Source organism: Anabrus simplex, chromosome 1 (assembly GCF_040414725.1).
Source record: "Anabrus simplex isolate iqAnaSimp1 chromosome 1, ASM4041472v1, whole genome shotgun sequence".
Lineage (NCBI taxonomy): Eukaryota > Metazoa > Arthropoda > Insecta > Orthoptera > Tettigoniidae > Anabrus > Anabrus simplex.
In genome coordinates this window covers 1,068,595,863-1,068,612,959 of record NC_090265.1, presented here as the reverse complement: position 1 = coordinate 1,068,612,959, position 17,097 = coordinate 1,068,595,863, and the positions used below count along the sequence as shown (strand labels likewise).

General features: G+C 36.2%; 1 protein-coding gene across 3 annotated transcripts in view; it reads left to right on the top strand.

Moving 5' to 3' along the window:
- Nucleotides 1-12,390, top strand: part of LOC136857979 (sphingomyelin phosphodiesterase 5) — a 186,261-nt gene extending 173,871 nt beyond the window's left edge. For 2 of the 3 annotated variants that reach the window (XM_067137133.2, XM_067137135.2), the window contains exons 5-6: nucleotides 10,433-10,519; nucleotides 12,055-12,390. In XM_067137133.2, the coding sequence (XP_066993234.2) occupies nucleotides 10,433-10,519; nucleotides 12,055-12,267 (300 nt within the window). In that variant the 3' untranslated portion in view covers nucleotides 12,268-12,390. The remainder of the gene's footprint in view (nucleotides 1-10,432; nucleotides 10,520-12,054) is intronic. The other variant, XM_067137134.2, reaches the window with a different exon arrangement.
- The last annotated feature ends 4,707 nt before the right edge of the window (nucleotides 12,391-17,097 follow it).

Below are 17,097 nucleotides of genomic sequence, written 5' to 3'. Positions count from 1 at the left end.
TACTGTGTATAAGCGAGTACACTTGAGGGTCCACCTGTTCAGTACACAAAATAATCTATTAATCATTATCTTATTAATCTTTTATTTGCGGTACATGTTTCGTCTAATATTCGGACATCATCACCCGCTACACTGATGACTGATTAAAATTGATATTAAAATAAATACAGGTTTTAAGGAATATACCTGATGCTGATGCTTAATCTTACGTGATCTCTCTTGTCTAGTATACAATGATTAAAAACATTAGTCAATGAAAGTTAAAACTACATATTCTTGCTTATCTCCATCTTTACTAAAATACACACACACAAAAAAAAAACACTTGTAATAAAGAATCTTGGCTTGTATCTTGATGTTGAAGAGATTACATATCTTGTGGAACCTTAAACATCGCTGGTTATTCTTGAGGCCTTAAAAGTCATTGCGTAGAATAGGGGACTTCTCAAGTTGTTATTTATAAAATGGACCTAAATTCAACTGGCCCAATATTTCTAAAGAAAAGGATCTTTTAACATCTATTGCAGAGATAGAATCCAATATTCAAAATCTCTCTTTCAGGCAGCAACAAGATCTAAGGTATGAGATTAAAAAGAAACTTCCCATGTTAGCAAATAGTATCAATGACAATTTAAAAAAAAAATCAATAAACAAAATAGAGAATTACAGAAAAATATACAGCAAAACAGTATCACAGGAAGAGTTAAACAAGGGGTTAAAATACTTACGAAATGTAAGTTCAACAGTTTCAATGTTGACATTGTCAACAAAATCATATGCAAAATAAAAAGAAAGAAACTTCCAACTAATTCCTAAAATGCATAAAAAAATAAAAATTGGCCATCTTTACATATAATAATCCTAACATAGTGCAAATAACAAATTTAGTCAAGAGGAAGAATTTTCAAGTCGCATTTTCAAATAACACTAACTGTAATCTTTTCTTTAACCACAATAGAGTTACCTCCTTAAACGGTCAATTTACGGGTTCAGGTGTTTACAAACTTAAATGTTATCAGTGCAAGGCAACATACATCGGGCCAACAGGACGAAGCTTCACAACCAAGTATATGGAGCATGTGAATGCCAAAAAACATTGAAAAGTTGCCGCAATAAGCGTGCATATACAGTAGATAAAACTGGGTACTCTTACACTAAAATTAAACAGGATTTAGATATTCTTAAAGAATTAATAATGGTAGCATTGTGAATGCATCTGAGATTATGTTCATATTCATCAATCAGTTTTTTAATAATAATAATAATAATAATAATCATAATAACAATTTGAACAATTATCTTGGACAATAGAAATCCTCTGTATGAAAAAAATCCTGATTTATTAGATCTGCTTGGAATTGATAAAGATAGCTTTCTTGTAAGGGATAAACCCATCCCCAGCATACCAATCATTTCTCATCCTTCCCCTTCAGCTCCCCCTCCTCTCCTCTTCTCTCCCAAGCAAATACAGCCTGTGGCAACACATAGATACTACACCAGACACAAGGTGACAGGTAGCAAGGCTAGCAATGGCATTTGAGTCGGCTTTGGGGAGGAAACTAAAAGGGGGTGAGTGCAATTTACTTCAATATTAGATGGTTCTTCCACACACACACAAGCACTATTTTTCTTACCTATTCTTTCCTTTTTTACAGACTTGAAATCTACATGTACATCCATGGAAAAAAGGTTCTTAAGGATATACATGGTCTGTTTTATAAATAACAACTTGAGAAGTCCCCTATTCTACACAATGGTTTTTTTTTTGCTATGGGCTTTACGTCGCGCCGACACAGATAGGTCTTATGGCGATGATGGGATAGGAAAGGCCTACGAGTTGGAAGGAAGCGGCCGTGACCTTAATTAAGGTACAGCCCCAGCATTTGCCTGGTGTGAAAATGGGGAAACCACGGAAAACCATTTTCAGGGCTGCCGATAGTGGGATTCGAACCTACTATCTCCCGGATGCAAGCTCACAGCCGCGCGCCTCTACGCGCACGGCCAACTCGTCCGGTCAGTGATTTTTTAAGGCCACATTTTAATAACACCTGACAACCAGCAATGTGTAAAGTTACACAGGATATGTAACCTCTTCAAAATCAATATCCAAGTCAAAATTCTTTTATGGCTTCTCCGAAAACCGTAAAAGTAGTTAGTGGGACGTAAAGCAAATAACATTAATATTATTTTACCTTTTTGGGAATGGGATCTAGCGAGTACAGCATGTTTTTTTTTTTTTTTACAAGTTGCTTTACGTCGCACCAACACAGACAGATATTATGGCGACGATGGGATAGGAAAGGGCTAGGACTGGGAAGGATGTGGTAGTGGCCCCAGCATTTGCCTGGTGTGAAAGTGAGAAACCACGGAAAACCATCTTCAGGGCTGCCAACAGTGTGGTTCCAACCCACTATCTGCCGGATGCAAGCTCACAGCTGCACACCCCTAACTGCACGGCCAATTTGCCCGGTAACTATATACTCTTGCTTTTAAGCAGTCATTTGTTTCAACTGTGTGTTAAGGTTATAATCTCCATTTGCAGTGATTGGCAGTTGTTTTGAATGGCAGTTTGTGATGTGAGTGGTTTGTTTTGACAACAGTGAATAAGGTTATGTGTGTGTTTAATTTGTAAATACGTGTAAATAAAAATAATTGTACCAGCTGTTAGCATCTTGTGTGCGTCTTTGTGGATACGCTAATATTAGAAATGTTTTCAAAATTACTTACTGGTTTCATAGAAGTCAGTTCAAGTTCAGGAAAGGCTATTCCAGTGAGGCTCAACCTGTAGGATTCCAGCATGGTATAGTTGATATTTAGATTCAGGGAGTTAAATGGACTGTAGAGCTTTTGACCTGTCCAAAGCTTTTGGTAGGGTAGATCATGAGAGACTACTGATGTAAATGAGACCTATTGGAGTAGACAAAAGAGTGATTGAATCTATGGCTAAATGTCTAGAAAACAGAATTCAGAGAATTACAGTAGGTGAAATATTATCTGATCCTGTAATGATTAAGAGCTGTGAGGTCCCACAAGGCAGATGAGTGAAGAACTGGAATTACAAATAAGGCTTTTTCTAGATGATGTTATAGAAATATATTTATTTAAAGTTAATTACAAGTAGGACCAGAGGTCCCTTTGGCTGTAACTAACTGCCACTTTAATTTAAATGTATCACCTAACATACAAAATCTAATAAAAGAATACATAAAAAGCGTAAGATACATTTTCCTACTGAGGATATAAGAATAAGATTAAAAACTAAACATCTAGGAGATTACAATAATACTTTTAACATTTCATAAACATACACTATACTAACAAGGAAGCGAAGACGAAAGAGAAACCTAAGAATTTTAAAGCCGAGGATGAATTAAGAGTAAAACTGAGCATCTAAAATGTATCTAGGGGTTATGATATTTCGTACTATTTAATTAATTTGGTGAAAATTCATTTACATGGCTTAATAAGTGGAAAGGTAGCAGTATTTAAGAGATTTTTTCTGAGTTCCCACAGTACTTTGCTGAATTTCATATAGTTTAAGATCGTTGTATAATTGAGAGGCAGTGACAATGAACGACTTACTGCACTTTACCGTATGATGCTGTGGAACCTGAAGGGTGTTAGCTGTAAACCTATTGTCCCGATCATGCACTTGACTCATCTGAACAAAGGACTTGGTCAAATATGAGGGAGCATTAGATTTTAAAATTCTCAGAAGTAAACAAGCAGCTGAGTATGATCGTCTATCCCTGAGTTTCAACCACTCTGCGGCTTTGTAGTAAGATGTAACGTGACAGTCTTTTCGGATATTGAAGACGAATTGAACACAGGCATTCTGAATACGCTGGAGTTTGCTATTATATTTCTCGGAGATATCACTGTAAATTACAGCGCCGTAATCTAAAATAGGAAATACCATAGTTTGGATCAACATCTTTCTCACCGAGAAAGGAAGATACGGCAAGTTTCGTCGAAATTGATGCAATATGCCAGACACTTTCTTGACCAAGTGCTTGGCATGACAGGTCCAGGACAGAGTATTATCCATTAGAATACCTAAATTCTTAACACATTCCTGATACTTGACTACAGAACCATTTACAATTACTGGAGGAATGTCCCTGTTGAAGAGATTTGATAAGTTTCTTCGATATCCTAGAAAAATAGCTAAGGTTTTGTTTTCATTTAATAGTAAATTATGACTTAGTGTATATTGATGTAGTCTTTCTATATCTAGATTTATTTTACTAATACTTTCGACAACATGATTCACAGGAAAATGGTAATAGATCTGTAAATCATCGGCATACATATGATGTCTCATGTGGCATAAAACTTCAGGCAGATCGTTTATATACAGTGAAAACAAAATGGGACCCAACACGGACCCCTGAGGGTTGCCAGAATGTACACTAGACCACTTAGAAAAATTCTATTTGTCAAATACTACACGCTGAGATCTCCCTTTCAAGAACGATTCAAACCAAGAGAGAGCTGATAGAGATATGCCCATTGTATGTAATTTAGTCAGAAGGAGGTCATGATGAACTCTATCAAATGCCTTGCTTAAATCGAATAGTACCAGAAGTGTTAGTTCCTTTCTGTCCATTGCAAACTTGATATCATCTGTGACTTTGAGAAGTGCCGTCGTACTACTATGGCCTGTTCGAAAACCAGACTGAAATATGTTAAAAATAGAATGAGTATTTAAATACGAAGTGAGTTGTTGGTAAACAATCCTTTATAATCCTTTACCTAATATTGACAAAATACTGATTGGCCTGAAATCATCAAATTTTTGAGGAGAAGGAACTTTAGAAACAGATCTGATATTGGCCATTTTCCATACAGCTGGAAAGACTCCTGATTGTTAACAGAAATTATACAGGTGAGCTATAACTGGAGTGATTATATCCAAACAGTTCATTAGGAGGGGATGTGAGATACCATCTGGTCCAACAGCCTTGGTATCATGCTCTTAAATACTTTGACTACATCCTCTAGGTAAATGTACGAAAAGTGAAAGAGATCATGTTGAGGTACATTTGTGTTCATGTAACTATGAATAATTTTGGATATTCTGTGAGAATTGTTCACTGGTGAGATTTTTAAGAAATAATCATTTTGCAATTCTGCAGATATGAATGAGGAAGTATGTTGCGAATTTTTCTTAGCAATACCTAGTGATTTTATAGTTCCCCAGTGAGCAGAAGGAGTTGATATCTTACTGAACAAAGAATGCATGTGTTTGACTTTAGCATCACGGATCGCGAGTTTGGTTTTATTACGCAAGATGCGAAAGGTTTCAAAGTCTTCAGGTTTCCTGGTTTTGATGTGCTTTCTTTTTGCCTTGTCCCGCGCAGAGATTAATTTCTTAATTGCAGACGTTATCCACGGGTTAGGTGGGTGTTTGGCTCGAATTAGTTTTAATGGAGCATGCTTGTCGTACAACGCGGAAATTAAACTATTAAATTTGATGACTTTATCATCGATATTACGCTGAGAAAATACTTCATACCAGGGAGCAGAAATTACGTCTTTTCAAAAATCTTCAGGATTAAAACTGTGGAAATCCCTAAATGTGATCCATTTTCTTTCATATTTGGGTGTTGATATGGAGAAGACAGCATATAGCATATCATGTCCAGAAAATCCACTCGCTGGGGTCTGCCCAAATTTAAGAAGGGTATCGTTACAATTCGAAGCTATGGTATTGAGATTAGAATGACAATATGCAGTGTGGTATGTGTCATCAAATGGTATTCTAGTCAGATTGCATGAGTCAAGTGCATCATCGATTACTACAGTTTCCGACGACCCTGATCCGAAATGCCCATTCATATCACCTGCAAGTATAACATATTTATAATGAAAAACATAATTATACATGGCCTCTACAAACGACTCCATGAAACCAATTTTGGGAGGACGGTAGATGCATGAAAATAATACTTTACCCATAGGTAATTCAAGTTCTAGGAAAATATACTCTGGCTTACGACAATATTCTGCAGGGGAGGTGTGAACTATTTTACATTTGATGTTGCTCTTCACGTACACAGCCACCCCTCCTCCTCTCTTGCCTAATCTATCGTTTCTATATAAATTAAAGCCAGGAATGCTAATCTCTGAGTCCGGAATGGACTCCTTGAAAAATGTCTCACTTACAGCAATAACATTAATATTTGAATCAACAAAGCAGTTAAAAAACTCATCGAAATGTACCTTATCCACTAATGACTGTGCATTTAAGTGAATTATTTTCAAATCAGAGGGATAGATTTCTGATAGATCTTCAATGATTTTGTGAATTTCAGAAGACTTAAGTTTAGAAGACATGCATGAATTTGGCTGGTTACAAAATTCCAGAAAATTAATATACAATTATAGGTCCTAATAAAATTACATACAGTTTTAGATTACGTGAAGCAAAGTAGAGAAGAGAATACTGAATAGAACATACTAATTTAACTTCAACGAGGAGAGATCTTTTTAAGTTCAACAGTATTTCTCACACGGTGTTTAACACCCCCTTGTAGTACGATAATTGTGCCATCAGAAGTCCACACCTGCTTTTCGCCAAAGATGGAAATTGCCTGTTTCAAAAGATGATGTCTGGTAGAGGTAAGATCTTCACGAATCATCACCTTGGATCCACGTAACAGCCTCTTCGCACGGAAATCTGCTGATCTCTTAGTGTAGGAGACAAATTTATATATAATAGCCCTTGACTTCCCAGACCCAGGGGCTCCAACCCTATGCGTGCGGTCAATATCTTCAGCGCTTAAGGGGACTTTCAATTTTTGGGCCACATTGAGCACTAAGTGAGTTGTATCCTCATCAGATTCTTTGGGCAATCCAAAAATTCGAATACTGTTTCACCTTTGGTATTGTTCAATTTCGTCCATTTTATAATTCAATAAAGACTTTAACTCCAGAATTTCATTTTCACGAGCTTTTAACTCATTTCTTAAATCGCTGATAACTTTAGAATTGAAGTCTATTGTTTCTTTTAGTTCTTCACAAACTTTCTGTGTGAGAACTGTTACCAAGGGTTGAAGGAAGTCGCTATTTTTATAATAAGTTCCCCACTATACCTTGCACCAGAGTCACAATCTTGTCTTCAGTTAAATTAGTGTTACCTGTGATGTAGGAGGGCTCTGTGTTTGGCATGTTGGTGTTGCCGCTAGTTGGTGGTGTAAGGGAGAGCTGTTCACTAACAGCTGACGATCGTGAGGCCCGGGTCGAGCCAGATGGAAGGGATGGCGCTGCTTCCTGCGAGGTGGTGGTGGTGGTGCCGTTAGTCTCCGAGGGAGAGCGCTTGCGATCAGCCAAAGGTACAGTAGCAGAAGGGTGGAGGGTTGACCGTGTTTGTGAACGCTGTCTGGAAACAGTTGACAAGCGTGATGTGGGAGTCATAGCTGCTCCCTGACCCTGGACAGCTGAAGATCGCGCCACATTTCTTCTGTTTTTCTTTCTTCCGGCCATATCTAACCAAACTTCGAGACTTATGGATTTAAAAGTAATAAATGCTATATTTCTACAACGAGATACACTGCCCTAACACATTCACAGGTCACTTTCACTTCACTAAATCAATGCTTGCACACAGAACCGTACTAAGAGTACTATACACCTTCAATATACCTGGAATTGTAAGCCGCAAATTACGCCACCATGACAGTCAGAAGCCCTTGAAGAGATCTTATTATACTGTATAGAGTAATAAGTTACAGGATTGTGAGCGACTACTAAAAGACCTAGACAATGTTGCGAGATGGATAGCAGTCTATAGTACTTGTGTGATGGTAAATGGGATGAAAAGTCAGGTTGTTGTAAATATTCCCAAGAAGAGAAGTTGTCTCAGTTTTAATTACTGTCTTGATAGGGTGATAGTACCTCATAAGGATCACTGTTAAAAATACTTTGGTGTTAATAGAGGGAAAGATCATTATTGGAGTAATCACATCAATGAAATTGTAAATATAGGCTATAGATCTCTTCATATAGTTATTTGTGGGTTGTAGTAAGGATGTAAAGGAGAGAGTGTATAAGTCTCTGGTAAGACCCCAATTAGCGTATGATTCCAGTGTATGGGATCCACACTAGGCTTGCTTTATATGAGAACTGGAAAGGAGCCAAAGGAAAGCAGAACAGTTTATTCTGGGTGACTTGCGACAAAAGATTAGGTTCGTATACAGACAAGAAATATGTTCCACCTATCAATACTTTATTTATTATAAACAGATTCATATCAGTACCGGTTTTGGCCTTTTATGCCCATCATCAGCTGGTATATTACAATATTGTAGCTATTAGACACATGTCATAAAGATGTTATTATGATTAGAGCATCCGGATGTCTAATGGGGTTAAAATAAAATGTATTGTGGTAATGTTTTGTCTATATGGGGTTGAAATAGTATCTATGGTCAGTGTGGCAGTGAAGGCTACAGTAAGCTAAAACTTATTGTGTGTGCATCAAACATATTGAACACATTAAACATATTAAAATATATGAAACATAGTATAAAACACTTGATAAGTTTGAACACACTAAAATATAAGGTACATGTATGTTAAAACACTTGTTAAAATTTGAGAGTTCTTGTTCTGTGGAGTTCCTTCTTCAAGCTTCCTTGTAGTTCTTACACTTCTAAATAATGAAAAGATTAGGTTTACGAAAATGCTGCAAACTTTGGACAGGAAGACTTGAAAGTAAGGAGACAAGCTGTTCGACTAAGTGGTATGTATAAGCGAGTACACTTGAGGGTCCTCCTGTTCAATACACAAAATAATCTATTGATCATTATCTGATTAATCATCTTTTATTTGCGATGTATGTTTCATCCAACATCCGGACATTATCAGCCACTGCACTAATGACTAAGATTAAAATTGATATTAATATAAATACAGGTTTTCCCATCATGCCAGGTGACCCTCAAACGTCTGTCTTTTCCCAAAAAGACTTCATAAGCTGCATAGTCTAGGATCACCTTGTATTCCGCCAGAAAGTCATGTCCTAATATGATGTCAGGTATCAGGTTCTGAATCACTGCAACATCAGTTACAATAGGCATGTTCATGCATTTAGCGGTTAGGTTAGTCTGTCCTTGGATGGAATAGGTTACCCCTTCCGCTGCTCCCACTACCCTTCCGAGGTGGTGAGACCAATAACGTGAGTTGATTGAATTATTACAGACTGAATTATTACAGGGGTCACGTTTGGTTGTTTCAACCATTTCTGTTTATTTTGATCAGTCCTTCCGCGAACACTGTTTATTGCACTTCCTACCCCTCAGTACCTTTCAATGGACTCATCCACACTTCTGTCACACCACTGTTATCTCTCTCCACTCCTTCAGTGAGTGACAAGCTGACTATTCGGTCATTTCGTTTGCACGTGACTCCTCACATTACATGTCTCCGTTCTATTCAACCATACGCAACTCATGGCGTAGACTTATTTATAAATAAAATGTATTGTGGTAATGTTTTGTCTATATGGGGTTGAAATAGTATCTATGATCAGTGTGGCAGTGAAGGCTACAGTAAGCTAAAACTTATTGTGTGTGCATCAAACATATTGAACACATTAAACATATTAAAATATATGAAACATAGTATAAACATATCACTGTTATCATTCATTGTTGAGTAGAGGGTCAAGGAGCATTGTCTAGATGTGTGTTAAATGAAATTAAACATCATTCTAAAAACAGAACTTGAATTTTTATTTTCAGTTTCATCAGCAAAAGTCAACCTCATTATTATAATTATTATTTATTTATTTATTTATTTATTTATTTATTTATTTATTTATTTATTTATTTATTTATTTATTTATTTATTTATTTATTTATTTATTTATTTATTTATTTATTTATTTATTTATTTATTTATTTATTTATTTATTTATTTACATAATTTACGCCCATATTGGAGCACTTAAATCAAACCCAAATACATTTACGTTAACAAAGAATTAACTGAAGATTTAGCTTGCATCATCTTCTTCCTTTCCCAAAACCTCTTCATTCTGGCTGACCTGGCTGCCCTTTCTTCATCAGATATGACATATTGTTTGTGTTGTACAGTTTTTAATGACAATCTTATTTGTTTGTTCTTGAGAATCCTTTTTTCTTCTCTATTTTCAATTTCCTTCATTGTAATATTCAGCTCTTCTAAATCATTCTGAACTTCTTTAAACCAATAATTTTTTGTTTTACTTTTCCAAAAGTAATAAAATAGTTGTTTTATTATCATATTTTGATATGTTATAAAGTGTTTGTGTTTAAATAGTATTATATTATTGTAACAATAAATAGCATGTTAAGTAAGTGTTTGGTGTTTTATTGATTTCCGGTCGAAACGACCGTACGCAACTCCTGAGGTTACACTCGGCACACGACCCCTCGCGGGTTAATAGAGAAGTACTGGAAATGTGAACAGGAGCTTGGGATGGTCATTTGGACACTTAAATACTGACAATAGTATTTCTAGGAAGGAAATCGTGGTAGGTCTGGAATCTATGGATATATAGTATTTTCTTTGTTTAGCAAAGTCAAGATGCTTTTTCACGAACGTCACAGTTGTGTAGTATATACGTACACTCACTGAAAAAAAAATCACGCAGCAAGAAAGAATTGTTGGTTTGTTGGAAATCTTGACATGCAGTTACATCTCAGGCAGATAGTCAAATGATCAGTGAAGTAACATGATTAGTTGAATGGTCATGAACTTGCTCTCATTGGTGGCCTATAAAAGGGCTCACACTGGATGTAGTGGACTGTTGTTCCTGGTTGCATAAACCTTGTTCACCATTCAGCATCCCTCTATGATGCAATCAAAGTTAACAGAGTTTGGGAGAGGATGCATTATTGGAATACACGAGGCTGGATGGTCATATTGGCAAATCGCCAGCTACCTATGCCGTTCTGACTAGATGTTAGAGCGTGTTGGGACCAGTTGATGCATGACGGCTCGCACACACAGTGACTGGGCTTATGACACCCTTGACTGACCATCAGGAGAGGCAATTTATGGATCCTCCAAGAAGCACATGCAGATACAACTGTTTTGTCGCCCACCATCCGGAAACAGGTAGCATTGTCATTACATGCCCTTCTGTCGTCCTGAACCATTTCTAGTCATTTGGCTGAAGGAAGTTTTTCTCACAGCACCTATTACATGTCCTGCCTTTCACACCTGCCCATCGTCACCTCCATTTGCAGTGGTATTGGGAACGAGAATCCTGGTCTGTTATAGACTGGAACCGTGTTGTCTTTAGTGACAAATTCAGGTTCCCTTTGTTCTCAGATGATGGCCATGTTTGCATTTGGAGACCTCATGGCGTGCACCTCAATTCTGCATTTGCAGTGGTGCAACACACTGCTCTCACTGCTGACGTGATGATCTGAAGAGCCATCACATATGACAGTCAGCCCTAGTAGTGATAAGAGGGTCAGTAATGGCATAACGGTATGTGTAGGACATTGTTCGGTTACATGTGTTAATACTCATGGCATGGCTTCCAAGTGGTCTATTCCTGCACAACACAGCAAGGGTGTCACAGGAATGCCCCTGCAATGTTGTCATGCTACCATGATCTGTCTGACCCCCCATTTTGTTATCAATCAAACATGTCTGGAACCACCTGGGACATCAACTTCAGCAACCTAATAATTTATAAGATCTAGAGAACCAGTTGCAGCAAATATGGAGAAATGTGCCGCAGGATACCATACAAAACCTCTATGTCATTGTGCCTGCCCATGTTACAGCCTGCATCCAAGCTAGAGGTGGACCAACAAGGTTCTAGAGCCTCACTGCAGTATTTTGCTCTAATATTGTAAGCTTTTACATACATTAATGTTACAATCATCTGTATCAGGTTTCATGCAATTTCCACAATTCCTTCTTGGTCTATGATTTTTTTTTTTTTTTTTTGTGTGTGTGTGGTGCATGATTTATTTTTTGTCAGTCTGTGTATATATGTACATATGTATGTATGTGTGTATATGTATGTATGCACGTACATTACTTTTGCAGGTTCATGGTCGAAACCTAGTCAATCAGCTGGTCACACCTGATGAAGATGGCAATATCCCACATGTGCAATATGGAGGTATGCGAAGGATTGACAGGATCATATTCAGCAAAGCATATCAAGTTGAAGTTGTGGGCTATTGTTTTTCAACTGCTCTCACAAATCTCACTGATCACTTACCTGTATGCCTTCAGCTAAAAACTATTAGTGAATAATCAAATTTTCTGTTTAATTAATCTGTATAGCTCAAGTAAATAACATGTAACAAATACAAAAGTAGGGAACAAACAAAATAATATTATTTTATAAATAATGAAATCCATTACCAGTCACAATTTTTATTTTTTTATTTTTTTTATTTTTATTTAATCTTTGGTTACATAAGAATAAAAAATCAGCAGTTGCTACACATCTACATGACACAGGACATGAAGTATTGAATATTCAAAATTCTCTCACCATTTTACACCCACAGCCAAATGGGGTAAATTTAAATATTTTAGGAACTTTATAAATTTCTAGACATCAATTAGTAGATCCTCAATACATGTACAGTAATAAAATTGAAAATGAATATTTAAACATTAAACTTTAGCAGCTACTGTATATTTCATAGACAACATACGCACATAACTGATCCGTCATAGATGTTATAAATTCATAATGTGCATCGCCCCTTCTCTCAAGTGAAATAGGTTAGTACCCTTTGGAAACAGGTGTGTATCAGGTATAACAACAATTGAATGTCATCATTTCACCACCTGACGATGGATACTCTGATACTCGTTGTAAAGAAGATTCAATAAAAATTGTAACTGGTAATGGATTTAATTATTTATAAAGAATTCACAGTCTCGACGAAGGAGTGACACATAATATGGTTATGTTAAAAAATTAAAAATTAGTCTGTGTTCAGGTAGTATTGAATGTTAAGCTATTGAGAATGGATATTGTTTTCTTTGCTTGGTTGTTGTATGATGTGTATTTCCTCATAGTTTACAAGTTCATAAAGATGAAGTGAAGGCAGGTTATTTTCAGTGTCTGAAAATAATAAGAGTCTACACTTATCGTGAAATCCCAAAAGAGTAACTTTATTGAGGACCCTAAACTGCTGCCTCATATGCAATAACTGAGTTAAAGTAACTGCAGTATGCTGTTATTACAATTTCCATATATTTATTTTGCAATGGCATATTTAAAAATAGTTGTACCATTGTTATATTTGTGTTTTGTATAATATACTTCCTTACTTGTGTTTTGATCTATTTTAGTTTCATTTTTTATTTTTTACCATAGCCCATTAGCCTTAAAATTTGTTTAATATTCCCATCATATTATCTAAGCTTCTTTTATTATTTACTCTTATTATGACAATGGTATTTTCAACCTATTATTAAATTTTGTGTAGCTACACGTACTGTTATTTTACTGTATTTTTATTATTTGTCATATCTTGACATTGTTTTACTTTGTTGCACCCTAAAATTGGGTTACCGTATTTTTTTTTGGTACCATTATACTTAATTTTATGTCATTTGACATTCAAAATCAAATCCCGTGGCAGCCAGATGCCATAAGCCTCATACAGAGTGTCCATTGTCAAGTAGCTTAGAGACTTCATGGTGTCAACTACAGTAGTAGTTGTAGAGAATTATTTTTCTAAAGCTGTATGTAGAATCTTTTCTTTTTTTTATATAGTGGGACTCATTTCCTTTTTTCAGTTTTGACTTAGTTAATCTATAACTGTGAGGTTCTTCAGTTTGCCAAAACTAGTTCAGGATACATTAAATTTAGAAAATACCTGAAAAAGAAAACATTCAATAACAGATTATACCTGAAAAAATACCATATCAATTTAAAATAGAAAGATGTGTTTTGTTCTTGATTGAACATCATCAGATTCTATCAAATTATTCTGTTGTTATTATTATTATTATTATTATTATTATTATTATTATTATTATTATTATTACTAGCTTATCCGTGCGAATATTTCGCACAGTATCATGGTCAATCACCGAATGGTAATAATATGTGGAAATAATTAAATGTAAGTATTTATCAATGAAAGGTACTTTATTTTGAAGATTATTAATAACTATCAGTCTCATTGTAAAATGTCTTAATAATTATATATAAAATATGTTTAATTGTAAAATATTTAAAAAGTAAATATTAAAAAATTAGATATTGTCTTTGTCAGATGTGAATTTTATTTTAAAATTCCTTTACTTTACAAAACTTCTTTGAAAAATGTTAGTGGTTATAATGTGATCATCATTTACTTTTTGGTTGTATGTGTCTTTAACACAAACATAAATATCACTAAATCCACAAACTCATGAAAAAGTCACGAATAACTGTGCAGTATGAAAATCTACAATGAAAACGCCAGCGTAAGTTGGTGCAACTCCTGCAAGAGGTTGCAAACTTCCTACCATATGATACACCTGCCCATGTAATTTAAAACAATATGGACCTCTGCTAGGAATGTCAACCAAGTTAATCTGAACTGAAATAATTTCTAGATAGTTCTTAGTATAGTCATCATTCTGTTCTATGAGGTTTTAAAGTTCTTCACGAACTTTAATGGACCTTTCCCTTGGGGCATCACATGGTAGCTGAATTGTCACTGAACTCCCCTGCAAACAACCTTGCAGAGCAATGTATGCACTTTTTGTCCATATCACCAACACTATGTGTTTGCACTTCATAGTCAGAACAATGTGTTTTTGTAAGTTTATATAGATGTCTTCTAGCTCTGATGTTTTAATGGAGGTGAAGTAGATATACACCTGTCTAATAATTGTTGAAATGTTCGAACTATATGTTAATGAACAAGCTTTGGATAATTATGAACTTAAAAATGACAAAATATGCATACAGATATGCATTAAAAAGTGTCAAAATAGGCACTAAAAATGTTGAAATATGCATTGAAAAACATAAATCTGATATCATTTACCAATTTATATCATAAGAATAAACATTACACATTAAACAATGAGGAGGCATACTAGGGAAATGAGGCATGACGTAGTTTCCCGTTGCTTTCCTCACCAAGCCAGAAGTTGCTTTTACATGATGGTCTACCAAGCCCACTGAAATGCATGCATCAACCGACCCTATGAGCGATATTTTCATACCATTCATAACAGGGACCGGCTGCATAAGGAATGGTATTACCAGCATTGCTGGGGGACGAGCGTTGCTTTACGTCCATAGGTGAAACCTTAAATTACCCTACATGTGTCCCCCGGGTGGTGCTAAGAAAGCAACGGCGAAGAGATGCGATCGAACTGTCTGAAAAGACCTCTTGGTCATAATGCACAGAGTAATGAAGAAATCGGTCCTTATCAGGACCCGGAAGCCTATAGCTGAAAAATCAGACCTTCAATTCGAATATGCCATCTTAATATCGAAGGCATCAGCAGAGCAAAATGCGAGTGTCTAGCTAAAATTCTGAATGGTCAACAGATTGATATCATTGCGCTACAAGAAACTCTTACAGCCAGTGATATGCAACTAAGAACAAGAGGCAAGATTCCAGGCTTCAAATTAGTGGCTCACAATAATCACGAGATGTATGGCTTAGCTACCTATGTGAGAAACAATATTACTAACTACGCAGTAGTCGACTGTAGCTCAAGTGATGACATTTTCACCGTCACAATTAAAATCAATAATCTAACAATAATGAACGTATATAAGCCACCAAACACAACGTGGCCCACTCCTCCTCTACCATCCTTACAACACCCAACCGTAATCATAGAAGACTTCAACAGTCATCACACATGTTGGGGCTATCAACAAAATGATCTAAAGGGGAGGCAATTGTTGACTGGGTGGACATGGAAAATCTTAAACTAATCTATGATGCTAAAGAAAAAGGAACCTTCTTCTCCGCCCGATGGGGTAAGGAATACACTCCAGATCTTTCCTTCATAACCCAATCCCCAAACTCTCCAAACCAGATACTTCGCTCAGTTCTCAACAGTTTCCCCCATAGTCAACACCGGCCTGTCATACCCCAAATTGGCATGTATATTCCTGTCATTCGATCTTATCCGAAACCTAGATGAAACTTTAAAAAAGCTAATTGGAAAAAATTTAAAGAACAAACTGGTGCAAATATAAGATGGATTAAGCCAACCTTTAATAACTATGACAGATTTGTTGGAGTTATAAAAGGTGCTGCTCGGCGCTGCATTCCAAGAGGATGCCGTAAAGAATATATTCCTGGATGGACTGCAGAGAGTGAGAGCCTTCTTAAGGAATTTGAGGAAAATGGCAACAATGAAACAGCCACAAAACTTATTCAATCACTGAATGACAATAGAAAACAAATTTGGAACGACACTGTGTCATCTCTTGATTTTACCCACTCAAGTAGAAAGGCCTGGTCTCTCATTAGAAAGCTTGACTCATCAAAGCCAGCTGGTAGACAGAAACTGAGTGTTAACATTAATGATCTAGCCAAACACATGATCTCTATCTCAAAGATCAATAGAGATAATCAAGTTGTAAGGGAAATCCGGTCAGTACTGAAACATAAAAAGCAATTAGCAAAACAACAATCGTCCCAATTCTCTTGTCCTTTCACAAGAGAGGAAACCCTAGAAGGCATCAAGAACATAAAATCCGGGAAAGCAGCAGGTATAGACGGCATCTATCCTGAATTCCTGCAACATCTTGGACCTGCAACAATCACTTGGCTCACCAAATTCTTCTCCAATATTTTGGGGACAGGTAACCTTCCTTCACTATTCAAGAAGACCAAAGTAATATCGATCTTGAAACCCAACAAGGACCCTCTGAGAGTGGAAAGCTACAGACCCATTGCACTTCTAAGTGTTACTCTAAAGCTCCTGGAAAGACTAATATACAATAGGATCTCAGAAACCATCAATAATCTCCTTCCCACAGAACAAGCTGGCTTCAGACCTGGAAGAAATTGCGCTGACCAAATTTTTGCATTGACCTCTCATATTGCAAATGGATTTGAGAATCGGAAGATTAGTATGGCTGTCTTCTTAGACTTA